The sequence below is a fragment of the Notamacropus eugenii genome, chromosome 1 (assembly GCF_028372415.1).
Source record: "Notamacropus eugenii isolate mMacEug1 chromosome 1, mMacEug1.pri_v2, whole genome shotgun sequence".
NCBI lineage: Eukaryota > Metazoa > Chordata > Mammalia > Diprotodontia > Macropodidae > Notamacropus > Notamacropus eugenii.
Window position 1 is genome coordinate 720,830,451 of NC_092872.1, and position 27,648 is coordinate 720,858,098.

At 41.8% G+C, this 27,648-nt stretch overlaps 2 protein-coding genes across 2 annotated transcripts in view; both read left to right on the forward strand.

Annotated features, from left to right (window-relative positions):
• LOC140522090 (uncharacterized) overlaps window positions 1–27,408 on the forward strand; it is a 39,611-nt gene extending 12,203 nt beyond the window's left edge. The window contains 3 exon segments of the mRNA XM_072637127.1: window positions 1,407–2,929; window positions 23,562–25,421; window positions 25,423–27,408. Of these exon segments, the coding sequence (XP_072493228.1) occupies window positions 1,407–2,929; window positions 23,562–25,421; window positions 25,423–25,551 (3,512 nt within the window). The 3' untranslated portion in view covers window positions 25,552–27,408.
• LOC140522068 (KRAB domain-containing protein 5-like) lies at window positions 2,844–23,311 on the forward strand. The gene is made up of 4 exons (XM_072637112.1): window positions 2,844–10,262; window positions 11,249–11,337; window positions 19,807–19,933; window positions 21,249–23,311. The coding sequence occupies exons 2-4, from the start codon at window positions 11,305–11,307 to the stop codon at window positions 21,347–21,349; spliced, it is 261 nt and encodes an 86-aa protein (XP_072493213.1). The 5' UTR covers window positions 2,844–10,262; window positions 11,249–11,304; the 3' UTR covers window positions 21,350–23,311.
• Window positions 27,409–27,648: the final 240 nt, after the last annotated feature.

A 27,648-nucleotide genomic window follows, 5' to 3' on the forward strand; every position in this document is an offset into this window, starting at 1 on the left:
TCAGGTCCCATCAGGTTTAGAAGCAGACAAAGTTCACACAAATAGGAGATAAAGTGAAAGAATGAGAAACAGGTCTGCATTTGCCAAATAAGGCAGAGAACAGAATGTAGGGATTGAGGCAGAAGCTGGGGCCTGGTATCAGCCATGGGTCCTGTCAGTGAACAAGCATGGATTAAACACCTTCAGTTTTCTAGGCAACTCACCAAGTTTTAGGAAGGGAAAAGGCAGTCCCTGAGGTCAAGGAGCTGTCAGTCTGCCTGAGGAACATGGAAATGGTGGAGAAGAAACAGCAGATCAGGAACCTTGGTCTTAACTAATCCAGGGAAAGGAGAGTGTTTGGGAGTGTAAAGACATCTAGTTCATTGGGATACCGTGGAATAAAGGGGAACTTAAGGAGTGAATATAAAAATAGATTAAGGAGAGTAGAATTAGGGGAAAAAAACTTAAAAATCAAGACAAGAATGAGAACAAATCCAGGTCCACCTCAGAGATATTGCAGAATCAGTTCCAGAGCTCTGCAGTAAAGCACAATCAAGTGAGTCACCTCAGTTTTTGGTTTTTTAGTGCATACGAAATTTATGTTTATAAATATTGTTTTCTGTGACATGCACAATACTATTTTGTTTTTTCAAAGTACATATTTTAATGAAAAATATTTTGTTGGTAATAAAAGCTGCCTGTGTCTGAGCCTTCAGTGAGTCCTAATCTCCTTTCTGGTGGAGTTTCTGGTCCAATGTTGCTGGCTTTTGACTCATCACAGTTGTGATTGCTCAAGGCTGGCAGTTGCCATGGCAGTTTCTTACAATAAGGCAACAGTTAAGTGTGCCACCTGCATTGATTGACTCTTCTTTTCCCTTGAGTTTAAAGCCCCGTTGTACGCTTATGACTTGGTCTAATTTCAATATTTCTGTGTCTCAGGTAATAGGAAGACCCAAAGAGAGGGAGAAAAAAGTGCAAAAATAAAACATATTTTCTTAAGAAAAAGTTAACAAAAGTAAGTGCCATGGAAAAGGGCCATCAAGTTCTGTAAACAGAACATGCCCAGTTGCAGGGTTGGTGATCCAATCTCACCTGCAGGGATACTTTTCAGGTAACTCAGCCATTCAGAGTTCATGGCCTGACTTCAGATTGTGGCATGAATGCTGGGTCTGCCAGTTTCAGAGGTGTTTCTGAGGATCCAATGTGATTGTCTGAAGGTCTTTCCAAGTCAAGTTATTCTGCAAATCTGAAGTAGTGGCATTTTCAAACATTGTGATTGTGTCAATTTAACTTGGAAGACTTTTATCTTTACCTGAAGAAGTGTCATATAGATCAGTTTACTTTCTTCCAGTGGAGGGAAGTGTTTATAATTGTGTGTGTGTGTACATGTGTCTCTGTAAATATTTTCACCATTTGTTTTTTTGCAGAAGGAATGATTAGACCTGGAATGAAAGGGCCTACTGAAAAGCTAAGTATTTCTGTGAAAGAAACACACCAAGAAAACCTCATGAGTGATGGTCCCTGTGACTTCACTAGGAGACAAATCTGTGCTGTATTTCAGAAAGTTCACCCTGGAGGTAAACTTTATGGTTGTCATCATTGTGGGAAAAACATGAGTCAACAGTCCTCCCTGATTTACTGTCAAAAAATTTGTACTGCAGAGAACCCACATGAGATTCATGAATGTGGTGTACATTTTAGTGAACACTCATCCTTTCTTAATCATGATATGATTGATAGTGAGAAGCAATCTCCTGAATGCAGTCAGTGTGGAAAGGTTGGCAGTTGCAGCTGCAATCTTGCTGTACATCAGAGCATCGAGACTAGAGAGCAACTTTATGAATATGATAAACATGGAAAGGTATTCCTACAGGTCTCCAATCTTACTCAACATCAGAAAATCCACAATGGTGAGAATGCTTATGAATGTAATCCTTGTGGAAATGCATTCAGATTTAAAGGCCATCTTACTCTACATCAGAAAATCCATACAAAGAAACTTTATGAATGTAATCAATGTGGAAAGGCATTCGCAAAGGGCTACACTCTTGCTGTACATCAGAGAATCCACACTGGAGAGAAACCTTATGAATGTAATCAATGTGGAAAGACTTTCAGAGAGAGCTCCAAACTTAGTGTACATCACAGAATCCACACTGGAGAGAAACCTTATGAATGTAATCAATGTGGAAGGTCTTTCATTTCTAGCTCCAGTCTTGGAGAACATCAGATTATCCACAGTGGAAAGAAACGTTATGAATGTAATCAATGTGGAAAGACTTTCACACGAAACTACCTACTTGCTGTGCATCAGAGAATCCACACTGGGGAGAAACCATATGAGTGTAATCAATGTGGAAAGACTTTCAGGTCTAGCTCCAGTCTTGCAGCCCATCAGAAAATCCACACTGGAGAGAAACCTCATGAATGCAATGAATGTGGAAAGGCTTTCAGAGAGAACTCCAAACTTATTTTACATCAGAGAATCCACACTGGAGAGAAACCTTATGAATGTAATCAATGTGGAAAGGCCTTCAGAGACAGCTCAAATCTTGCTGTGCATCAGAGAATCCACAGTGGAGAGAGACCTTATGAATGCAATGAATGTGGAAAGGCTTTCATTAAGAGCTCCAAACTTATCCAACATCAGAGAATCCACACTGGAGAGAAACCTTATGAATGTAATCAATGTGGAAGGTCTTTCATTTCTAGCTCCAGTCTTGGAGAACATCAGATTATCCACACTGGAAAGAAACGTTATGAATGTAATCAATGTGGAAAGGCTTTCAGACTAAGCTCTCTACTTTGTGCCCATCAGAGAATCCACATTGGAGAGAAGCCTTATGAATGTAATGAATGTGAGTAGGTCTTCAGTTCTAGCTCCTCTCTTGCTCTATATCAGAGAATCCACACTGGAGAGAAACCTTAAGAATGTAATCAATGTGGAAAGGCTTTCGGAACTAGACTTTCTAGTTGCTGCACATAATAGAATTCACACTGGAGAGTACTATAATATAATTGAACCTTTTATATACACTCTCACCTTATACAAACCTGATGAAAGCAAATTTGAGGAGAGATCGTTTCTGGGTAATTATTTAATGATGGCTCCTTTATAATTTATAAAACAATGGTCATTTAGCTATCTCTTACCAACCAAATAGGAATCATGGAGACCTCTCAAAACTTATATTCCCTTAGCTAAGTGGGAGTTACCTATAGGCATAAATCAATGCTGATTAATTAAATTTTAATGAGAATGAGTATTATGAGATTTGGGCTTATTCTAATGAGGGATGAGGGGGAAGGGCCTGAATCTTGACTCAGTTTTGGACAAAGAGACTTATTTCTAGCCTGATCACCATTACTTAGTGCAGCGTAGACCAGAGGGGTCCAATTCCCCTCAGAACGGTTTCACTAAAACACAATGGGCCAGAATTTACCTGTAATAAAATCCCTTTACATTTTGGTCTGATCTAAATTTTCCCAGGTCTTGCCCAAGATTTCATCTGATCATCAGCCCTTCCCTTCAAGGACTGACTGAGTCACCTACACTGGCCAATTTCTGAATGAGGAGATGGGGAAAAAGCTTCGTCCTAGTTGAATAATTGTTTATTTATATGGGACAAACATTCTTTTCTCTCATATCAGAATCCATTCTAGAAGACATGTAATTAGTCAATCAATATGAAAAGTGTTCAAGCTAAAGTCATTATTTATGTTATTCTGATATTTCCTATCAGAATTCCCATGGGTAGAAACTATTCCCATAATGAATGTGGAAAGACATTCAGATGCACTATAGAGCTTGGAGACATCAGAAATTTCACCTTATGATCTAGCCCTGTGTGGACTCTGGACAGGTCTGCAAGCAGAGATCATCTCTTCCTTTACATCAAGGATTCCTCGTGGAGAAAAGAGTTATGAATGTGCTCAATGAGGACCAGCCTTTTCCTGAAAGAGGCAGGTCAGTAGACTGCACAGTATTCACAATGCAAGGAATTCTTATAAAAGCTGTAATGGTAGGAAGGTCATCACCTGAATCTCAATTTTTTGTGTATTCCAATGTGTACATTGAAGAAATCTTGCTGGAGATAAAACTTATGGATCTAATTAATGAGTAATGCTTTCTCCCTGCAGCACAGACCTCAGTAGACATAGTATATTTCATATAGTGCATGAAGCCCAAAAAAGAGATTGAATTTATCTCAGGAACCCCAAGGTTTATCATGAATTCCCTAACATGTGCTGTGGCATCCTAGGGTGAAACCTGTCTCTGGCTTCCTCACTTAACTGCACTCTCCCACTGTAGTGAGACACCTTTCCTGCTCACCTTGCAAGCCGTCCTAGACTGGTAATGTGGTTCACTGCTCCAGAACTGGTTCTGAGCCATTGCAAGGTTGTTTTCAAGGGAATCTAGAAGAGCCTAGACAAGTGAGTGCCTCACTTTGGCCCCAGAAGTCCCCATGCCCACATATTCAGGAAATACTCCCTTGATAGCTCAAATTTTGTTGCAAAGGGCTTTTGTCTTTCCCATTCAATTGTTCTATTTTGTTGCAATGCTCATTCAAGAAAACCTCATCTCCCCTTGCTAATCTCATAAATTATGAATTCATTGGGGGGAAATCTCCCCTTTTCTTTTCCCTTTCCTTCTTTCCTTAGCTATTTGTAAGGCCTCATCAAACAGCCATTTTGATTTGTTGCTCTATTTCTTTGGAATATATTTAGTTGTTGCCTCCTGTACAATGTTAGGAACCTCTGTTAATGGCTCTTCAGCCACTCTGTCTCCCAGACCTAATCCCCTCACTCTGTGCATCACTGTCATTTCCTATCCATAAGTCATCCTATTTTATCATATCTTTAGGGTCTAATGGTTTTCCCTGTTTTCTTCCATTTGAGTCTGAAGTTTGCAGGTAGAAGCTCAGGACTTGGGCCTCAGTCATCTGCAGATTCACATTTTGACTGATTGTGTGGAATGTCTCCCCTCTCTGCCTTTTCCCTAGAGTATTTTTCTGCAGTTTTATGGTTTCATACAATATTGGCCTCTTTGGAGTCAGTGGTTGGAAGATATGACTGTTGCTGTGGTATTGAATGGTTTTCCTTGGATTTGAACAGTACTTAAGTGTATGTGGCAAAAATCTTGCTGGAGATAAAAGGGATCTCATTAACAGGATTAAGTCTCTTGCTCAAGCCCTCAGTAGATTTCCCTACATAAGAAACCTCATTAAACATCTAAATTTACTTACTCTGATTAAATCCCTAAAAATACAGCTTTTCTCCTTGAAATCCTGATGTTTCTCATTATTCTTCAATAATATTCCTTTGAACGAATGCATTGTAATTTCTTTACCTATTCAACAGTTGATGGGAACTCATTTTGATCTTTGGTAGAATAAAACTTTTTGGTACAAAATTTTTATAAAGCACAACAATCGATGTAGAGTGTTCGCATCATAGCTGGACAAAAGGTTTTTCTGCATAAGTCGACAATTTGGAGAATATATTCAACTGAATTGATGTCATTTAAATGGCAACAAGTCTTGTTTTAAGTTTTCTGGTCAGAACAGTAAAATTGGTTTTCAATCTGTAATGTTACTTTTGTTAAGCTTCAAAATTTCATTGTGGTTTCAGGAAATTATTTGGTAAGTAATGTGAACTTTAAAAATCATAGCTACAGGGTGATGCAATTATGTTCTTCGGAAATTCAATTCTCTTTTGATCTGGATGCTGTGAAATGGTGAGTTAAAATGTAGGAGAATTTGATTACAATGTTGAAAAACTGCTAAGTATTGAATTGGATGTATTTAATCTAAAGAAGAAAAATAGTAATAGCTTTTAGGAAAAGTAGAACAGACGTAGATTCTCATTCTTTGGAGACTGACCAAATGCTTTGGGTTACCACATCTAAGCCCTGGGACAGAAGTTGCTTAAAGTAGTTGATGAGGTAGAAGCCCAAGCCCAGACCTTTTTCCCTTGGTTCAGAAGGGCTTTTGTCCCATTTGTCTGAAGGGCCCCTCAGGTTGATAAAGTGGTGGAGCTACCCTCAGTACCCTGTCCTCCAGTCTTCTGAGGATTTGGAACAATGGGAAAGCCTGGGTGGTGGCAGTGCTCACACTTTCTCCACCTCTCTCACCAAGCCCTGGGCAAAAACAAAGACTGAAGGTAAGGTTACCCACCTTAAGATGGTTAAGTTCTCTGCTTTAGCCAGTTACTCTGGCCCTAACCACCCCTTGACCCCCTGGGTCATAGACATTGAAGGGGAAACTCAAGAATGTCTCCAGACATACCCCCTCCCCAGCCTACTTGAGGATCTGTTGTTTAAACATTCCTTCCTTATGTCCTCCTGTTGCTCTGTCCCCTTGCTGGAAAGGAGGCTAATGGTGAAGTTGGGGGAGCCAATTTTCTCTAGTTAATCCTCCCATCTCCTTTTTCCCTCTGTTCACTAAATCTCCCCATGTTCTCTTGAGAGGGTGGGTGACAGTGCAGCCAATTGCTTGGGATCTGGGAACTCCAGAGGGAGCTACTTCTGCCACCCCACCTGTTGTTAGCCTCTCAGACCCTAAAGTGCTCCTCCATCTCAGCCAGTATCTGATTAAAGCTGAGGCCTGGGAAGAACTACAACCTTTCATTGAAAAATTCCTTAAGTATAAAATCTTTGTCTCTTGTTCATCTCCATGCAACACTTCAATCCTTCCTGCAAAAAAGCTTCATGGAGAATACTCACAATTTATTTTTGCCTTTCCATGTAACCCTCCTTTATTTGGCCAGGTTTCAGTAAGGGACGTAAAGGACCTGAAACTAACAGATAGTAGCTTAATTCAGTGTGTGGGGGATATTCTTATCTGTAGCCCCACCCAGGCGGGTTCTTTGGCTGCTGCCACTGAAGCCCTTAATTTCTTGGGCATTGAAGGTTATAGGGTCTCTTTGAACAAAGTCCAGATAGCATGCCAGTCCATAAAGTATCTAGGCCCTGAACTCAGGCCCACCTCTCACTCCCCAACCTCTGAGCTAAAAAGGACCATCCTGTCTATCCCTGTTCCAGCCACTAAGAAACAAGTGTCAGTGTTTTTAGGCATGGCTGGATTTTGGAGACTCTGGATTGCTACTTTCAGTTTTTTGCTCAACCCCTTTATGACCCTCCTCAAGGCACTGAGTGGGATAGGTTTCGTGAAGACTTCTCAGATTGTAATTCTTCTCCCAGGGGTGAGGTAAGACTCAGAGGCTCAAGGTTACTATATTTTTAGAACAGAATAGTTCGATATAAGGATATAAAACTGTGTAGCACATTAGGGTCTCAATGATTGGATAAAGTTTACCTAATTCTTCAGTGTCTTCATTTCAAAAGGGATTGGTTAGATTTCATGTCTAGAATGTAAGATCATATTCTCAGCTAATGAGAATAATGGTCAGTGGGGGGGGAGGGCCTTGCATTAGGGTCTGTATAAATCACTGCCTTTTCTTTGTCTTCTGCTTTCCTACTCCAGGTGAACTGGTGTAGGATTGTCCTGATTCTTGAGAATCTAGTAAATAAACTTTCTGTCATCACTTTGAGAGGCCTCTGAGTAATTGATTTAAGTAGGGATCTGAGCCAATCCACCGACTCAGACCAGGCTAAAGCTTTTGAGACTCTGAAAACTAATTTGACCACCACTTCAGCACTGGTTCTACCCAAGCTAGAAAAGCCTTTCACTCTGTATGTTGATGAAAGGAGAGGACAGGCTTTGGGAGTCTTAACCCATTCCTTAGGACCTGACCCCAGGCCAGCTGTTGTTTTTATTTACTCAAAATATGCTTTCCTTGTTCTCTATACCCATGGAGCAATCTGGAAAGAGAGGGGATATCTGCCAGCAAAAACCTCCCCTATCAAATATGCCCTTCTGTGTTTTAGCCTTGCCATAGTCGTCTTTAATTTTCTCCACAGACGTTATCTTTTGTGCCAGGGAGATTGTCTTTTCTTTATACTCCTTGTGTGCCTGTTAGGTCTAACCTCCTTGCCAGGTTCGTCTTTTCCAGAGTGCAAGCCATCAACTTGCAGATGACAACCCAGGCTATATACCAACCTCTGACTGAATCCTAGGTCTCCAGCCCACTGGACCTGGCACCGCCCAGGTTCTGAAATCTGACCCCTTGAACAGGACCCATTCGTTGAGGCAGGGACAGCTCTACACCCCTTGCCAGCAGGAAGCAGTTTTAGAAGCTGAGACTTTCGCCCCTTACCACAAAAGAATTTGGGTCTAATCTGTTGGAGGGGGGAATGATGAGGTAGAAGCCGAAGGTAAGACTTTTTTCCCTTGGATCGGGAGGGCTTTTGTCCCTTTAGTCTGAGAGGCCCCCAGAAAATCTGGCCTTTGGAGCCTGGCTCCTTGGATTCCCCTTCCATTTGTGCCAGTGATGGTGTTCAGACTCTAGAAACCTCCCTGAACTCCCTTTGAAGCTCCCCACCTGGCCTTTGCAGATAGGTTCCCCGCTAATCTTGCCACTTAACCCGGCCTTTCATAGTCAAATTTGTAGTCAGTTCCTCCTGAACCTTTCACATTCAGATTTATTTCCCTTGGCCTAGCCAGGACTTCCATTGTCTGTTACCTCTGGATTGCCCCACCTACATCCCACCCAACCACATCACTACTCACCCCACCTCCTCAAGACCCTCCCTAAAGCCCTCCTCCCATCACCCGAGATTACCAGACCACCCCCCCAGATCCCTCCTACACTCTTTTCTGTATTTAAGGTCCATCTTGCCTCCATGAAGGCCCTCAGATTCAATGTATCTGGCCCCCTTGTGGAATACAAGCGTTCCAACTGCTTAGGTTCCTTAAGAGTCAACCTAAGGTGGTGAATCTTTAATAAACTTTGTTTTCTTTGGCTTTAATAAAGCTTGTGTGGAATTCATTTGATGGAGATCCAGCATGTCGGTATTCTAGGGTCCCCAGCACCCCTCAACCTCATCACTAAACACGTGCCCTGAAGGAATATTTCATATCCCTTGAATAAAGTAGGTTCACTGCGTCCTCTTGGTGACCTCTCAAGGAACGTAACCTGCGTGAGGTGGCCATGTACCAATGTTCCAGGAACTAGCCACTCCCGGAACACATAGATAATACTTGGAAGATTTGGCTAATCCCCCCAGTAGATGATTCATTAACTTCTATCTTGTGGCCCCCGTATGGTATGTCCTTGATGGGTAAACATCTGCATTCCCATGGCCAGGTGCCGGATCAGCTTGGAACAGCATACAGAGTCGTTGGCCAAAAGCCTTCTTTGTCTGGATCCCTAGAAATTCCCCTCTCTCAGGGTAAGTCCTCGGAATCTCACCCATGGAGAGGATGCTCTGCCTGGGACCTCCTGTTCCCAATGCAGACCCTGCAAGCTGTATCCCGGCATTCCCAGCTAAGAAAATTCAGGAGTTGGTGCTGCCCTGGATTCAGGTTCTCTCTTCCTTTTAACGCTTATTTGATTATCATTCTGGTTATAGTAGTGTGATTAGTGTTTATTGCACGTTGCTGGATATGTTATTGTAAGAAGCCTTTATCCTGCTGTCTTGGAATATTAAAATCTATTTTTTCCCTATTATTGTGATTGCACGCGTAGTTTGTGGGAGCGAATCCGAACGGAAAGTAAAATTCACCACACATGCCCTTAAATGCCGAATTAAGAACATCTGATTTTCAATGAGCCACATTCTCATTCAAACTAGGAGAATGCTAATCAAACTGCTTGCGTTTGGTGAATAACCTTCGTTCTCAAACTAAGCTCCCTTTGGCTGTGAAGCCCAGGGTTGCCTGGAAATCTCCAGCTGGCCTCTGCCTTGTTCTCCACCTCCCAACTCCTAAAGTCCTGAATCTTTCCTCCAATAAGAAATCAGGTGGAGGGTGATGGGGGAGGAGGAGCCCTCAGAGCTGAGCAGCCTGGTGGGGGTGGTCCAGGTGGAACAGGAGCTCTGGGGTGGAGTTTGGAGGTCTGGGTGGAGTCTAGGGCAGAAGAGGGGTCATCCCAGTAGTCAAGGCTGTATCCAATTGATGGAGGGCAGGTCTTGGGAAGGAGAGGGAAATAGGGTCCTGAGTGCCTGAATCTGGGTGTAATTGGAGGAAAGGGGGCCTCAGAGGCTGGGAGCAGCCTCTCAGAGTGTGCTGGCTGAAAACTGGAACTTGTGCTGAGATCTCTCTGCATTCAACCCTTGGACTGGAGTTCCCTCTGCCTTCTTTCCTCAGATCCCGGATCACGCTGTCTTCTCTTGGACCCGAGATCTCTGCCTTGTGGAGGCCATCTCTGGGTGCAGGTGCAAGGTAGGTGTGAGCCAGCCCCTCACAGACCCGCTGGCTGTTCATCCCATTGGGTCTCGTCCTTCCCTTCTGACCATGTGGTGAGTCCAGCTCCAGGTCCCCCTGGAGCAATCCTTCCCCCACAACCTGGTTCCTGGAGAGGCTTCCTACTGCTATCTCTTTTCCAGACTCCCATTCACTTCTCAAGAATCTGGGGCTACCCCCATTTAAGATTTTGTCAGCTTTTCACAAAATTCCCCTCAGGGATCCAGGAATCCTCTCTGGAGTAAAACACAAGTGAAAGGCTTGAGTGACCCTGGAATTGCCAGTGTGAAGGCCTGGATCTGCCTCCAAGGAATTGGGCCCCTCAAGCCTTTTTTCATTCAGAGACTAGGCTGATTGTGTTGCCAGTAAATAAAGGAGGGTGAGATGGTTTTGTTTTTTTAATCTGCCCTTTTGGTCTGGTCAAGACTGACTTTTATAGGGAAAACGTAAAGATAGTATGAAGTTTAGGGATGGATTTGAGGGGTGGCAATTTGCCAATGGTGATCCTGAGGTAAAGGAGAAGGGGTCTGGATGAAGATTAATATCCTGGGGTGTTTCCAAGGTAACCCACAATGGAGGGCTGGGCTGAACGAGGGCCACCTGGAGATGCAATTGAACGGATTATTCAGTACGTAGGTGGCTGTGTGGGAGAAAGTTCTGGAGCTGGGTTGCCCTTTCGGGTTCCTGGTCCCCTACCCAATCAGAGGGAAATCTCTGATTCAGGAGCCACTGAGCCTCTGACTGCTGCTGTCCCATGTGGGATTCCAAGCCCCTTCTGCTTCTTGGTGATCTGAGTGAAAACTGGGGAGGGGAAGAGGAAAGAAGAGGAATGGGAGAGAGTGGGACCATCTCTTTCCATCTTGACCTTGCCTCTGGGCTTCATTCTCTCTGCTGAGGGCAGGGCCTCACTCCCTGTAAATCCCCATAGCCCAGCCTCCTGCCCAGCAATCCTTCTGTCTCCCCAGCTCAGTCTGCAGAAGACCAAAGCCTGGCCCAGTCTGGGAGTGTGGAGCCAGAAGGAATGGCCCTGGACAGCTGCCGACCCCCACCCCAGGTGAGTGCACTCTGTCTACAGATTTGACCCCCCCCAAAGAGGCCATTTCCATAGACAAAGAGGATTGTCTGCAAGTCTGGCAATCCTCTATCGATTGTTTCTTTATGAAAGTAGGCAGGACGTTGAAAATGGTAGTAACAACACCGCTCTGTTCTCTGTCCTTTGAATTAATCCATGGCATATTGGTGTCACAATCACGAACTACTCCCCATCCCCAGTGGCTGCCCTCCTAAGACCTCTCTACTCATTCATCTGCTCTGTAGTGGTCTTGTCTTTGGTCCTGTATCCATGCCTGACACCCCTCCCCCACATATCCATAGGACTGCTTTCCCCCTTCCCCTTTGCCTCATTGTCCAAGCTCTCCCTGGCAGACCTGGAAGACAGGATGCTCTGTTATGCTCCATGGTGTGATCTGCACAAATAGTTAATCCCTCAGTTGCACCCTGTCTTGTAGTTGGGCATCATCAAGGGCACACTGAGGGGGCAGTGAGGGGTGACAGGAGTAAATGCTATGAGCAGATGCTGAGGTGCTCCTGGCCTCTTGCATACTGTGCTCCTGTGTTTTTGGAAAATATGGCAACTCTAGAGAACAGGTTAAGTTGGCTTCTGGTTCACATTCCCATGTTCAAAGTCCCTTCGCAGAGCTGTTTGGACCAGGCCAAAGAAAAGAATGCCTTCTTTAGCTGTTACTTAGTTAGCATTTGTTAAGGGCTTAGTACTTCCCTTGTTAAAGAGGATACTGGAAAGGACTGAGTTGGGGAACTATTCAAAATTCTGGGAGTTTTCTTTTCCAGTGGGGGAAAGAAAGGGCTGTCCTAAAGGAGACACTCAGTTCTTATCAAACAGGTATAGGGGTCAAAGGCAGAGACCCAGGAGAGTGAATTACTTTCTCCCTCCAATCTACTTTTAACCATCTTCACAACAGCCCTATAGAGTAGTTGGTCTTCTTATCTTTATTTCACAGTTCAGGAAACTGAGGCCAACAGATTCAGTGAGTTACCAACCAGGGTCACATAACTAGTCAGTGTCTGAGGCCGCATTTGAACTTATATCTCCATGATCTTCTCCCATTCCATAGCTGCATCCACAGTGTGTTTGTGTGCCCAGCTTCCCACAGCTCCTCCAGCATTGGCTGGTGCTATTGTCATTGCTGTCCGTTTTGCAGAGTGTGAGATGAATTCTCAGTGCTGTGGTTTTCTTTTCTCTTCTTAGTGTTTTGGGGCATTTTTTCATGTGGCTGGGGAGTCTTGGCAGTTGCTTCTGAAAATGTTTTTGTTCAGATCTTTTAACCATTTATCTATTGGGGAATGGGTATTTGTTGTTTTCCAGTTGTTTTAGTCTTGTCTGACTCTTTGTGACACATTGGGGTTTTCTTGGCAGAGTTATTGGAGGGTTTCCCCATTTCTTTCTCCAGCACATTTTACATAGGAGGAACTGAGAAAACAGGGGGAAGTGACTTGCCCAGGGTCACATTGCTAGAAAAACGTCTGAGGCTAAATTTGAACTCAGATCCTCCTGACTCCAGGCCTGGCACAATCTACTATGTCTCCTAGCTGCCATTGGCTTTTAGTCTTTTTTGAAGCCATGTTTCATTTTTCCCCAATTACATATAAAAATATTTTTATTCCTAAATTTTGAGGTCACAGTGTTGTACCTGTCTCCTTCCTCTTACCCCTCCTACATACAGTAAGCAATCCAAAACAGGTTCTACATATGCAATTACGTAAACTATTTTCATATTTGTCATTTTCTTGAGGGAAAAGTGAACGAAAAAGAAAGCAAGCGAAAACTCGTGTGCTTTGGGTCTAGTATTCTGAAACAGTTCCTTCTATGGAGGGAGAGAGCATTTTTCATCATGAATCCTTCAGATAGTCTTAATTTATTATATAGCTGAGAATAGCTAAGTTGTCACTGTTGTTCATCATGCAATATCGCTGTTACTTTGTAAAATGTCATCCTGCATCAGTTTATGCTGCATCAGTTCATTTCAACGTTTCTAGGTTTTTCTGAAATCATCCTCCTTGTCATTTTCTGTAACACAATAGTATTCCATCGCCATCATATGCTACAACTTGTAAAGGCATTCCCCAATTCATGGGCATCTCCTCAATTTCAAATACTTTGCTACCACAGAAAGAGTTATTATAAATACTGTCGTATGAGTAGGTCTTTTCTACCTGTTTAAAAAAAGTATTTTGTGGATAGCGAGTTCATAATGTTATTGCTGGGTCAAAGGGCACCCACCTTATATAGCATTTTGAGTACAGTTCAACATTACTTTCCATGATGAGTGAATCAATTCACAAATCCAGCAACAATGCATTAGTGCCTCAATTTTCCTATTTCCCTGAAATATTTATCATTTCCCTTTTCTGTTGTATTAGTCAGTTTAATAGGTATGAATTTGGTTTTAATTTGAGAGTTGTTTTAAGCTGCTTTTTTCTAATCAGTACTCCTTCAGAAAATTTTAATATGATTATAAATAGCTTTGATTTCTTTGTTTGTAAACTGCCTATTCATATCCTTTGACCATTTATCAATTGGTTTGTGACTTGCATTCTTATAAATTTTGACTCAGTACTTTATCTAAATATTTGATATGTTTATCAATTTTTTCCCAGTTGTCAACTTTCCCTGTAATCTTCGTTGAATTGATTTTATTTCTGAACAAAAAAACCAACTCAAATTTAGTACAACCAAAACATTATATACAGTAACAGCAGTATGGATCAATGAAGAACTGTGAATAACTTCACTATTCTTTCTAATATAGTGACCCAAGAAAATGCACAAAGGACCAATGCCAAAGTCTATTATCTGCCTCCAGAAAAAGGACTGATACTGTTTGCATACAGCCTGGAGCATGTTATTTTCCACCTTGTATCTTACATTCTTTTTCTTTTTTTTCCCCAAGTTTTTCTGTGCAAAGTTACTACTACAGAAATGTTTTACATTATTGCACATGTGTAACCCATGTCTTACTGTTTAGTTGGTTGTTGTCCGTTGTAGTCAAAGAGGACCAAAATGACATCACCATGATAAAGTGAAATTTCAGTGTGTCCAGCTGTGGCTGATCAAACCAATACCAGTTCAGAATGTTCTACCACAGGTTGGCGACAGGTTGTCTGTGTGAAGATTTGGGGTGGATATCCCAGATTTGTGCATCCTGCTTTACTTTGCGCTTTCTCAATTCTGCTTTGCTCAAAGAGCACAGCATCCTCTCTGATGTGGGCACACATGCTGAGCGGTCCTGCACCACTCTCTCCCATGTGGCATAGTCAAATCGAAAGTTCTTCAGAGACACCTTGAGAGTATCCTTCTATTGCTTCTTACCACCATGAGATCCCATACCCCATGCAACTTCTCAATAAAATAGTCTTTTTGACAAGCGTACATTTTGCATTTGTTCAATATGGCCAACCCATTGCAGTTGCACCCTCTGAAGCACAGTTTGAATACTTGAGTGTTCAGCTCCAACAAGGACTTTAGTTTCTGGTACCTAATCCTGCCAGGTGGTCATCAGAATCTTCCTAAGAGTTCAAATGGAAGCAATTCAGTTACTTTGCACAGAACTGGTAGGTTCTCCATGTTTCACAAGCATGTAACAATGAGGCTAGTACAAAGGCTCTGTAGACCTTCATTATGATACGCTAATACCTCTTCTCTCCCAAACTATTCTTTGGGGTCTCCCAAACATTGAGCTGGCTCTGGCAATGCATGCATCAACCTCATTGTCAGTGTGTACATCCCTGGAAAGTACATTGGTAAGGTAAGTGAACTTATCAATGGAATTCAAAATTTCTGCATTTGCTGTGACTGATGGTTCCACAAATGGATGGTGTGATGGTGGCTGATGGAGCACCTGTCTTTTCTTGGTGTTAATGATGAGACCAAAATTAGCACAGGAACCAGACAACTGATCCTTATGTTGTTTCATCTCAGCTTCAGAGGCTGCATTGAGTGCACAGTCTTGTGTAAAGAGAAAATCATGCACCAACACTCCCTCCACTTTGGTCTTCACTTGTAACCTTTTCAGATTGAAGAACTTGCCATCGGTACAGTCATTGACCTTGATGCTATGTTCATCCTCGTTGAAAGCATTTGTCAACATAGCTGTAAACATCATGCTAAAAAACATAGGGGCAAGTTTCACAGCCCTGTTTCACTCCACTGCTGACTGGGAAGGCACGAGAGTATTGTCCATTATCCCGAACCTGGGCAAACATGCCATCATGAAATTGATGGACAATGTTGATGAACTTCTCTGGGCAACCAAATTTTGATGTAATTGTCCATTCACTACTAATAGTGTCAAAAGCCTTGATCAGATCTGCAAACGTTGTGTACAGACCACTTTTCTGCTCCTGGCATTTCTCCTGGAATTGTGGGGCAGCAATCACCATATCAACTGTTCTTAACCCTAAATGCCCTTTCTGAAACCTCACTGGCTCTCAGATGTATGCCTGTCTTCCAGGTGAAGGATCAGTCCATTAAGGTGTACTCTTTCAAGAATTTTACCTGTAATGACTAAGAGAGAGTTCCCCCAGTGTTTATCACAGGACAATCTATTCCCTTTACCCTTATAGAGATGGACAGTGGAGGCATCCTTGAACTCTGGAGGATAACCTCCTCTTGCCATACAACTTGAAAAATTTCAGTCAGTTTTTGCATGAGCAATGGTCACCCTACCTTTCAAATCTCAGCTGGAATAGACTCAGCACCAGGTGCTTTGCCACATGAAATGAGCCTAATGGCCCTCTAAACATGTTCTTCAGCTGGAAGTTCAGCTAAGGAGGGATTGACTTCAACCTGAAGTAAATGGTCAATGGCCTCAGCATTGATTGATGATGGTCTGTTGTTCCTAATCAATGTGGCTCCATCAGCACTGAGTAGTTCTGATGCACCATAGGTTTTCGGTCCATAAATATCTTTCAGGGAATCACAAAAGCACTTTGGATTGTTACTATCAGCACAAAACTGAATTTCATCTGCCTTCTTACTGAGCCAGGAATCCTGCATCTCTCTAAGCTTTGCTTATACTTTCCTTATGATGGAATTAAATGCTGCTTTCTTAGAGGTGAATGAGTTATCCTGCTGGTACATCTTGTGGAATACTTGTTTTTCATTTATCAGCTTCTGAGTTTCCTCATCATTTTCATCAAACCAGTCTTGGTGTTTGTGAGTGTTCTGACCCAGATGAGCAAATGCAGGGCTGTGCATCAAATCTCTGAAAGCTGCGCACTCCTTTTCTGCTCCACTGTTCCCAACTGTGTGTTGGCTCAACTTTCCCTCTAAGTCAGCAATAAACTGGTTGTGTTCAGAGATGAGCTCTAGTTTGTTGAGATTAATTCTTCTGGTATTCATTTTGCCTTGGGGGTGGTGCTTTTGATGAATGCAAATATTTAGCTTGGAAAGGATAATTCTCCAATAAGTGCAACACTGCACCACACATTGCCTCTGTCACTCTCACATCTTGTCTGTCTCTTCTCCTTACAATCACCTAGTCTATTAGATGCCAATGTTTGCTGCAAGGGTGCATCCATGAAGTTTCATTGCACTGAGGTAAACAGAAGACAGTGTTGGTGATGAGAAGGTCATACAATACACAAGTCTTCAGCAGGAAATGACCACCACTGTTGCTCTTTCCACCTCCATTCCTCTCTAGGACTCCCTGTCAAGTCTTCTTTGTGAGCCTACTCTAGCATTAAAGTCACCCAGAATTATAAGCTTGTCCTCTTTTGGCACAGTGATGATAAGGGTCTCTAGGTCTTCATAAAATTTCTCTTTGACTTCATCAGGCTTTGTCGTGGTGGGAACATAGGCACTGATGGTGGTTGCATGGCATTTTCCTGCAAATGGCAATCACATTGTCATGAGCCTGCCATTCACTGTTTTTGGCAGGCATAGCAGCTTGTTGATTAGATTAGTTTTGATTGCAAAATGCCCGCCAGTTTCATGGCACTCCCCTTCACTGCTCCCACTCCAGAAGAAGGTGTATCTAACTTCAGTAAGGCTGCCTTCTTTTGCCAACCTTGTTTCACTCAGGGCTGCTCTGTGGATGAGATACTTGTTAAGTTCTCTTGCAACAAGAGCAGTTCTTTCAGGTCTACTGGATTTTGTGTTATCTATTAGTGTGCACACATTCTATGTGCCCATGGTGAGTAAATGTTTTGATGTTTGCAAATTTTTCATACATTTTATAATTTTTGTGTGTTTTGACTGCATAGTGGGATTCCTCACCTGCTACAGTAATCAGGGTAGGGTGTTGGGTAAACAGACAGTGTTTAGGGCACTTTTTCTAGCCCCCTTCCTCACACCAGGAGTTGAGCAATGCAATCCTTAAAAGGCTGCTCAGACACCCAGGGGGCTGAATTGTCCCACTGCTGCTTCCACTGAGAAACAACCCTGGGCCACCTGTGTACAGGGTCATGACTATAGCTCCCAGTGTATCCACACCTGCTGCTTCATCACTTGCCTACTGCCACAAGACTTTGAGGTATAATAGTCAAATGGTGTGGGTGATGTCTTTTGATTCATGTGTGAATTGGATTTAAGTGAGGCAGAGTTGTATGAAGTCATCAGCCTCACTCCCTCCAGAATCATCATAGTTCAGTGGCAGGACCAAGTTAAGATGGCTGGCACTGTCTCAGGATGCAGTGATGTCTTGTCTAACTAAGCTCTAAGTACTCCATATCACCTGCTCCATCTGCCTTCATGGCCGCTGCAAAAAATTATTCTCATCCACCCATTCCACCAGAGGAAGTTTTCACATACTTGAGGTAGACACCCTTCTAACACACCAATGGATTTGGAAACACGTGCTTACCCTCAACCTGGTTTACTGGAGTGTGACCAATGCACATGCTACACCTTGTTGGAGCCACAGGTGAGAATTAGGTGGAACAGGTAGATACCAAAGTTGGAAAGAACCTCAAATAAGGCTCTGCAGTCATCACACCAAAGGTACTGGTCTTCCCTGAGCACACTCTACACCTACACTATGTAAATTAGTGGCAGAGGGAAGAGAGGGAAAGAGTGATCGAATCTGGAACTGAAAAGTATAAAAAAAAAAAAACATTAAAAAAAAACCCTGTAGTAAGGGGAAATAATATTTCAGAAAATGTATACAAGGAAAATAGACGTTCTCCACCATTCAGCATGGTACCATGCACTGACTGCAGCAAATGGAGAAATTGTGAATCTCTTTGAATCCCATTACAATTATCTTAGGAAGATTTTGAAGGTCACCTGGAAAAGTACTGGACTCTGGCTTTCTCATGTTAGATTGCCAGTCATTTCACGTGCTATAGCAAAGAGCACAACTCTGATGGTCTGGCCACGTTGAAACGCCAAAAGTATGTTTTCCTAAAAGACTTTTATGGAGAACACATGCAAAGTAGGCACTGACAATGTGGTCAGAAGACATAATACAAGGGCATTCCAAAGGTCTCTGAAGAATTTTGTAATCAGTGGTGAGTCATCAGAGACAGTGACAAAGGACTACCCAGAATAGCTTATCAGCATCAAAGAACATGGTGCAGAATTGTAGCATGTCAAAAGAATAGTGAGATGGGCAAGCGGAGAGGCCTCTCCATCCCAAATATTCATGTGGACTATTTGTTCCCAGCCTGTGGTAAAGCCTTCTGGCCTCTTTTAGTCTGATCATCCATGGTCACAAACATTGTACTTTCACCCTTACGTAGTGATGTCATTTTAGGCTGCTTTGAACACAAAAATCCAACAACAATGAACAACTATCTTACTAAATATTTTAATAATGAAATAGTAAGTTATCGACGAATGCAAACAATCATAAAGAGAAGGTAGAGATGCTTTGGCCATGACAGGTTATATCTAGGGCAGTCTCAAGACCCAATGTAATGACATAATTCTCCTTCACTTGGCTGAAAAGTCTCATCTCCCTTAGTTCAGTTCAGGTTATAATTAAGTATCTCTTATGAATCGTTTTCATGTTTTATCTGGATAGAACTTTGATTCAGGCTCTGAGGTAATTAGCTAGATATTTTTCTTCCCTCTCCTTTAATCAAACATTCATTCTGCCCCTCACACCCCAGAATACACTCTACTTGCCAGCTTCTCACAAACCTGACATAATATTATTTAGAACATTGCTTTTATCAGTTCAAATAAGGAAGAAATTTCACATTTCTCTCTTTCTCTTCCTGAGATCTTTCAGAATCACAGATAATACAGAAAATTTGTCCCAGATTCCATAGTAAGACATTCCTCAGGTTTATTCCAACTGATCATATCAAATACTTTTCTCAGTTTTCAGTGACTTCTCAGTGACTATGGTTTTAAGTATTGACTCTCTTACTCAACAAGGATATGACTTTTAGGTCTGTCCCCTTTTGTGCTTCAGTTTCCTCTTCTCACTTGATGAGGGTTAGACTTCCTGAATTCTGGAGTCTTTTTTAGGTCTCAGTCTTGTGACTCTTGATGTTTTAGGAGCTGGTCACATTCCAGGATGTGTCTGTGGACTTCACCCCAGAGGAATGGGACCTCTTAGACCATCCTCAGAAGGAGTTTTTCAAGGAGGTCATGCTGGAGAATGCCCAAAACCTACTCTCCTTGGGTAAGGACATTTCCCCTGTCCCCTCTGCTATCAAAGGCAGTATCTTCATCCCTTATTGTGCTGGCTTTGGATCATTTATCAATTACCAGGAAGGGAAATGGGGTGTTCTTCTGTCCTTCTGCTGCCTTCTACATCAGACTATATGGTGTGAAGATAACATGTATGTTCCCTTGTTGCTCCTGTAAGCTGTCTCTTGCCAATTCTAGGTAGCTTGAAGTCAAAGATCAGATCAGTGCTGAAGCATCTCAGTTGTAGAACTAATCCTCTGGATTATTTAGCCCAAGCTCTCCCTGGACATTCATTGTTTTTGCCAGATCTCTGACAAGTGCTCAGAAAGTATAGTTCTCTTTCTACTCTCTTCCTCTTTCGGATGGGCCAATTATTTAGGATATCCTTCTTTTTGAGAACCATCAGTTTGTAACTCTCAGCTTCTGGGTTTGCCAAGTGTCACACGTTTCTCCTCAGTCTTTCTTTAAATTGCCTCCACTATCCAGTACAGGTGGTGGAAAAGGACAGAGGGAAATGAACCTTTGTCTTCACCTGTTGTTCATCAGCTGTTGTGTAGAGTACTTCTTTACAATATTATGTTACTAGCTCATATTATTATCCCCATCTGGCATTTGGGAAAACTGAAGCAAACAGAGGTTAAGTGACTTTTCCAGAGACACACAGTTAGTAACTGTCTGAGGCTGGATTTAAACCTTGGCATTCCTCATTCTCATCCCAGGACTCTCTCCTCCGTACTACCAGCTGCCTCTAATTTCTAAATAATGGAAACTCGGCAATGAGTCCTTCCTATGGTGAAGGTGCACCATGATTAAATTTTCTCATTCCCAGTTGGCTCTATGACCTTCTCCCCCACCTTTCCCCAAAGTTCTCAAAATTGAATGCTATGAAACCATGTTTAAGGGCTTCTGGGAACCATCCTTTGCTCCTTGCTCTCATGCCCCCTGTACATGGTAGGAATCACAGACTGGCTAACAATTTGAATTTGAGTAAGCTTCATTGAGTTCCCCAAAAGGAGAATCTCACCATGAAAGGCACTCCTTGAAGAAACAGTGAAAAGTTTTTTTAGGTTTCTTGGGTGGATAGGAGACAAAGCCAAAACTGATTCATCAAGCTCTAATTTTCTGGTGGTCAGTGCTGATATGGCACATCTTTTTTTGGTTACAAGCATTAATGCAAGAAGTCAGATGTGTGTGAGTGTGTTGGAGTGATTCTCAAAATGGAGCAGCTTTGTATGTATACTATTTTCCCTAAAGAAAACTCAATTTTAAGTTTTTCTCCATGTTCATTCCTTATTCCACATCCTTAGGGCTTCTAGTTCCCAGAGAATGTTTGGCTTTTTATTTGGAGGAAAGGGAAGTACCACAAAAGCTGGAACAAGAAGGCCTGAGGAACTGCTGTACAGGTTAGTGACATGAAAGCAGGTATATGAGAGCTGTGACTCTGGGAGTTGGGGCAGTGCAAGTGCTAGATTTCGGGGCAGGAACACCTGACTTGGGATTCTTTCTCAGAGATTTTTGGTTATCTGTCACTCACATAGAATTAATCCTAGGATATACTTTACATAAATGATCAACCCATGTGCCTTCCTTGATCTCTAAGGCTCAATCTTTGGACCCTTCTTGGAGAACTGTTTGGCAGATTCATTGAATCTGACAGCCACTCTGAGTCTGATGAAGTGGGTAGTAGAAATTCCCAGGTGTTCCATAGTAAGAGATTCTTCAAGAACCTACAAAGAAGTCTCTGTAATCTTTACCATGGATCTGGTCAGGTCCCATCAGGTTTAGAACCAGAGAAAGTTCACTGAAATAGGAGATAAGGTGTAAAAAGGAGAGAAACAGGGCTGAGGCCAGATGCTGCATTTGACAAATAAGACAGAGACCAGAATATAGGGACTGAGGTAGAAGCTGGGGCCTGGCATCAGTCATGGGTCCTGGCAGTCCATCAATAAGCATGAATTAAGCACCTCCAGTTTTCTAGGCACCTCATCAAGTTTTAGGAAGGGAAAAGGCAGTTCCTGCTGTCAAGGAGCTGCCCATCTGTCATAGAAACATGGAAATGGTTGAGAAGAAACAACAGATCAGGAACCTTGGTCTTAATTGATCTAGGGAAAGGAGAATGTTTGGGAGCAGAAAGCTATCTAGTTCAGTGGGATACATTGGAATAAAGGGGAACTGTAGGTGTGAAATTAATAATTGTTTAAGGAGAATAGAATTGGGGAGGATTCAGAATCGAGAAAAGAATGAGAAAAAATCCAGGTACACAACAGCCATACTGCAGTATCAGTTCCAGACTTTGGTGGTAAAGCAAATATTGCAAGCAAGTGAGTCACCTGACCTTTTTTTTCAGTCCATATAAAAGTTATGTTTCTAATATACTGTTGTCTATTACATGCATAATACTATTTAGCTTTTTAAAAGGACATATTTTCATTTGGAAATATTTCATTGGTAATAAAAGCTATCCCAGCCTTCAGTGAGTCCTAATCTTCTTTCTGGTGGGGTCTCTGGTCCAGTGTTGCTGGCTGTTGACTCATCACAGTTGTGATTGCTCAAGGCAGGCATTTGCCATGACAGTTTCTTACAATAAGGCAACAGTTAAGTTTGCCACCTAAAATGATTGACTCTTCTTTTCCCTTCAACTTATAAACCCATTCTAGGCTTATGAATTGCCTGATTTCAATATTTTTGTGCTTTGGATAATAAGAGGACTCAAAGGGAGGGAGAGAAAAGTCAAGCATACAAAAATAAAACGTTTTTTCTTAAAAAATATAGAACAAAAGTAAGTGCCATGGAGAAGGGCCATCTAGTTCCATGAACAGATCATGCCCACTTTCAGGGTTGGTGGTCCAGTGTCACCTGCAGGGATACTTTTCAGGTCACTCAGTAATTCTGAGCTCATGGCCTGACTAGACATTGTAATAAGAATGCTAGGTCTGCCAGTTTCACAGACATTTCTGCAGACCCAATATGTTTGTCTCTGAAGCTCTTTGCAAGTCAAGTTATCCTGCAAATTTGAGCTAATGGCATTTTAAGACAATCATGTTTCTGTCTTTTATGACTCTTTTCTTCACCTGGGGAAGGACCATGTAGATCAGTTTATTTTCTTGCAATGGAGGGAAAGGTTTCTAATTATATATCTGTGTACATGTGTCTCTGTGTATATGTTTCACTGTCTGTTTTTTGCAGAAGGAATGATTAGACCTGGAATGAAAGAGACTACTGAAAAGCTAAGGATTTCTGCAAAGGAAACACATGAAGAAAACCTCATGAGTGATAGTCCCTGTGACATCACTGGGAGAGAAATTTGTGCTACAAATGACAGAATCCACACAGGAGAAAAACCTTATGGTTATCATCATTATGGGAAAAACATGAGTCAACAGTCATCCCTGAAATACTGTCAAAAAAATCATACTGGAGAGAAACCAGATGAGTCTCATGAATGTGGTGTACCTTTTAGTGAACACTCATCCTTCCTTTCTCCTCACGGTATTCACAGTGAGAGCAAACCCCACAAATGTAATCAGTGTGGAAAGACTGGGAGTTGCAGCTCTAGTCTTGCTGTACATCAGAGCATGGAGACTAGAGAGCAACCTTATGGGTATAGCAAACTTGGAAAGGCATTCCCACAGAGCTCCAGTCTTACTCATCGTCAGAGAATCCACAATGGTGAGAAGTCTTGTGAATGTAATCATTGTGGAAATGGATTCAGATTTAAAGGTCACCTTACTGTACATCGGAAGATTCACACGAGGGAGAAACCATATGAATGTAATCAATGTGGAAAGACTTTGACAAGGAGCTCCAGTCTTGCTGCACATCAGATTATCCACACTGGAGACATACCTTATGAATGTCATCAATGTGGAAAGGCATTCCCAAGGAGACCAAGTCTTGTTACACATCAGAGAATCCACACTGGAGAGAAACCTTATGAATGTAATCAATGTGGAAAGGCATTTGCAAGGAGATCAAGTCTTGTTACACATCAGAGAATCCACACTGGAGAGAAACCTTATGAATGTAATCAATGTGGAAAGGCTTTCAGAGACAGCTCCAGTCTTCCCACACATCAGAGAATCCACATTGCACAGAAACTTTATGAATGTAATCAATGTGGAAAGTCTTTTGGATACAGCTCCACTCTTGCCTCACATCAGAGAATCCACACTGGAGAGAAACCCTATGAATGTAATCAATGTGGAAAGGCATTCACAAGGAGATCAAGTCTTCTTAAACATCAGAGAATCCACACTGGAGAGAAACCTTGTGAATGTAATCAATGTGGAAAGGCTTTCAGAGACAGCTCCAGTCTTGCTAAACATCAGAGAATCCACACTGGAGAGAAACCCTATGAATGTAATCAATGTGGAAAGGCTTTCACAAGGAGCTACAATCTTGCTGTACACCAGAGTATCCACACTGGAGAGAAACCTTATGAATGTAATCAATGTGGAAAGGCTTTCAGAAGAAACTGCGATCTTGCTGTACACCAGAGAATCCACAGTGGAGAGAAACCTTATGAATGTAATCAGTGTGGAAAGTCTTTCAGATACAGCTCCACTCTTGCTTTACATCAGAGAATCCACACTGGAGAGAAACTTTATGAATGTAATCAGTGTGGAAAGTCTTTCAGATACAGCTCCACTCTTGCTTTACATCAGAGAATCCACACTGGAGAGAAACCTCATGAATGTAATCAATGTGGAAAGGCTTTCAGAATAAAGCGCTGTCTTATTGAACACCAAAGAATCCACACTGGAGAGAAACATTATGATTGTAATCAATGTGGAAAGGCTTTCAGAGGCAGCTACAGTCTAGCTGCACATCAGATGATCCACACTCGAGAGAAACCCTATGAATGTATTCAGTGTGGAAAGTCTTTCAGAGAAAGCTCCACTCTTGCTTCACATCAGATAATCCACACTGGACAGAAACCTTATAAATGTAATCAATGTGGAAAGGGTTTCAGAGGAAGCTCCAGTCTAGCCGCACATCAGAGGATCCACACTGGAGAGAAACCCTATAAATGTAATCAGTGTGGAAAGTCTTTCAGAGAAAGCTCCACTCTTGCTTCACATCAGATAATCCACAGTGGAGAGAAACCTTATGAATGTAATCAATGTGGAAAGGCTTTCAGAAGAAAGTTCCATCTTGCTGTACACCAGAGAATCCACAGTGGAGAGAAACCTTATGAATGTAATCAATGTGGAAAGGCTTTCAGAAGAAAGTGCCATCTTGCTGTACACCCGAGAATCCACAGTGGAGAGAAACCTTATGAATGCAATCAATGTGGAAAAGCTTTCAGACAAAACTTCAGACTTATTCTACATCAGAGAATCCACACTTGAGAGAAACCTTATGAATGCAATGAATGTGGAAAGGCTTTCGGTTAAAGCTCCACTCTTGCTGTACATCGCAGAATCCACACTGGAGAGAAACCTTATGAATTTAGTCAGTGTGGAAAAGCTTTGAGAACTAAACACCCTACTTGCTGCACATAACAGAATCCACAGTGGAGAGATACATGATGTCATAAAACCTTTTATATACATGATCACATTACCATACAATTCTGCTGAAAGCAAGTTGAAGAGACATAATTTCTAGGTAATCATTTAATTATGGCCAATTAATAATTAATAAAACAAGGGTCATTTAACTATCTCTTACAAACTAAAGATGAATCATGGAGACCTTTCAACATTTATATGCCCTTAGATAAGTGAGCGTTAACCTACAGGACTAAATCAATCCTGATTAGTTAAAACTTAATCAAAAGGAGTATTATAATGATATTTTGACTTATTCTAATGAGGGACTCAGTGGGGAGACATGAATCTTCACTCAGTTTTGGACAGAGACTTATTTCTATCCAGATCACCATTGCCTGGGGCAGTCTGGATCAGAGAGGTCCACTTCCCCTCAGACCTGGTTTACTTAAATACAATGAGCCAGAGTCCACCTAGAATAAAATCTCTTTAAATTTTGGTCATATCTAAATTTTCCCGGTTGAATAAATCTTGCCCAAGATTTCATCTGCTCATCAGCCCTGCCCTTCAAAGACTGGCTGAATCACTTACAGTGGCCAATTTCTGAATGAGGAAATAGGAGAAAAGTTTAGTTCTCCTTCAGTAATTGTTTCTTTATATGGGAGAAATCCTCTTTTCTCTCACATCAGAGAATCCATTCTAGAGGACATCTCATTAATATAATCAATATGAAAAGTATTAAGGGTAACATCATTCCTTATTTTCCATCAGAATTCACCTGAGATAGAAACCATATTCCTGTAATGAATGGGGAAAAACATTCAGATGGACTATTGAACTTGTTAGACACCAGAAATTTTACCTCATGAACAAGCCCTGTCTGTACTGAGGGAAGGTCTGCAGCCAGAGATCATCTCTTCCTTTACATCCAGGATTCCTAGTGGAGAGAAAACTTATTAATGTGCTCAGTGAGGACCAGCCTTTTCCTGGAAGAGGCAGGTCACCAGGCACCACATTCTTCACACTACAGGGAAGTCTTATAAAAGCAGTAATGGTAGGAAAGTCATCACCTGAGTCTCATAAATATTTTTGTTTGTGTCCATTGGAGAAATCTTCCTGGAGAGAAGACTTAAGAATTTAATGAATGGGTGTTGGTCTTTCCCTGGAGCACAGACCTCACTAGATATTGTCTATTGCATATAGTGCATGAAGCCCTAGAAAGAAACTGAATTTATTTCAGAAACCCCAAAGTTGCTCATGACTTCCCTAAAATATGCCATGACCCCCTAGGATGAAGCCTGCCACTGGCTTCCTCACTTTACTGCACTCTCCCACTGTAGTGAGGGACCTTTCCTGCTTACCCTTCCAGCTATCCTAGGCTGGTAATGTGGTTCACTGCTCCAAAATTGGTTCAGAGCCATTATTGCAGGGTTGTTTTAAAGGGAATTTGGAAGGGTATAGACAAGAGATTGCCTCAGCTTGCCATCTTGGCTCCAGAAATCCTCATGCCCCTATTTTCAGGAACTACTCCCTTGATAGCTCAATTTTTCTTGAAAAGGACTCTTGTCTTTCCCATTCAGTTGTTTTCTTCTGTTTCTTTGCCATGGTCATTTCAGAAAACCATAATTCTCCTTGATATTCTCACAAATTATGAATTCATTTGAGGAAATCTCCCCTTTTCATTTCCCTTTCCTTCATTCCTCAGCTATTTGTAAGTGCTTATCAAACAGCCATTTTACTTTGTTCTTTTTCTTCAGGATATATTTACTTGTTGCTTCCTGTACAATATTAGGAATTTTTTTAATATGACTGTAGATAGTTTTAATTCTTTGAAAATTTCCTGTTCATATCCTTTGACCCTTAATCAATTGGGGAATGACTTGTATTCTTGTAAATTTGACTCAATTGTGTATATACTTCAGAAATGAGGCCTTTATCAGAGACACCAGTTGTAAAAATTCTTTCTTTCTCTGCAGCATTTGTGTCTTGGTGTATTTTTTTCCTGAATTCAGTTTTCTGGCTGTTTTCCCCTTCCACTCTTAGGCACTGCTTTATCCAGATAATTAGCTTTCTTCTATCTATTTTAACCCAACTCTCTTCCCACTGGCTCTTTTCACCTCAGCCTCCACCTTCTCTCCTAGTTGTCCACCATGTCCCTGTTTTTAGAGTTTTATTTTCTGATTTCTTTATCTCTTCCTTCTTTATTTAGTTACAT

Bases quoted from the DNA above. Each gene is read 5' to 3' on its own strand.
- LOC140522068 (XM_072637112.1), top strand. From the start codon at position 11,305: ATGGCCCTGGACAGCTGCCGACCCCCACCCCAG. The intron at 11,338-19,806 runs GTGAGTGCACTC...TTGATGTTTTAG, and splicing joins GCTGCCGACCCCCACCCCAG to GAGCTGGTCACATTCCAGGA. The intron at 19,934-21,248 runs GTAAGGACATTT...CCACATCCTTAG, and splicing joins CCAAAACCTACTCTCCTTGG to GGCTTCTAGTTCCCAGAGAA.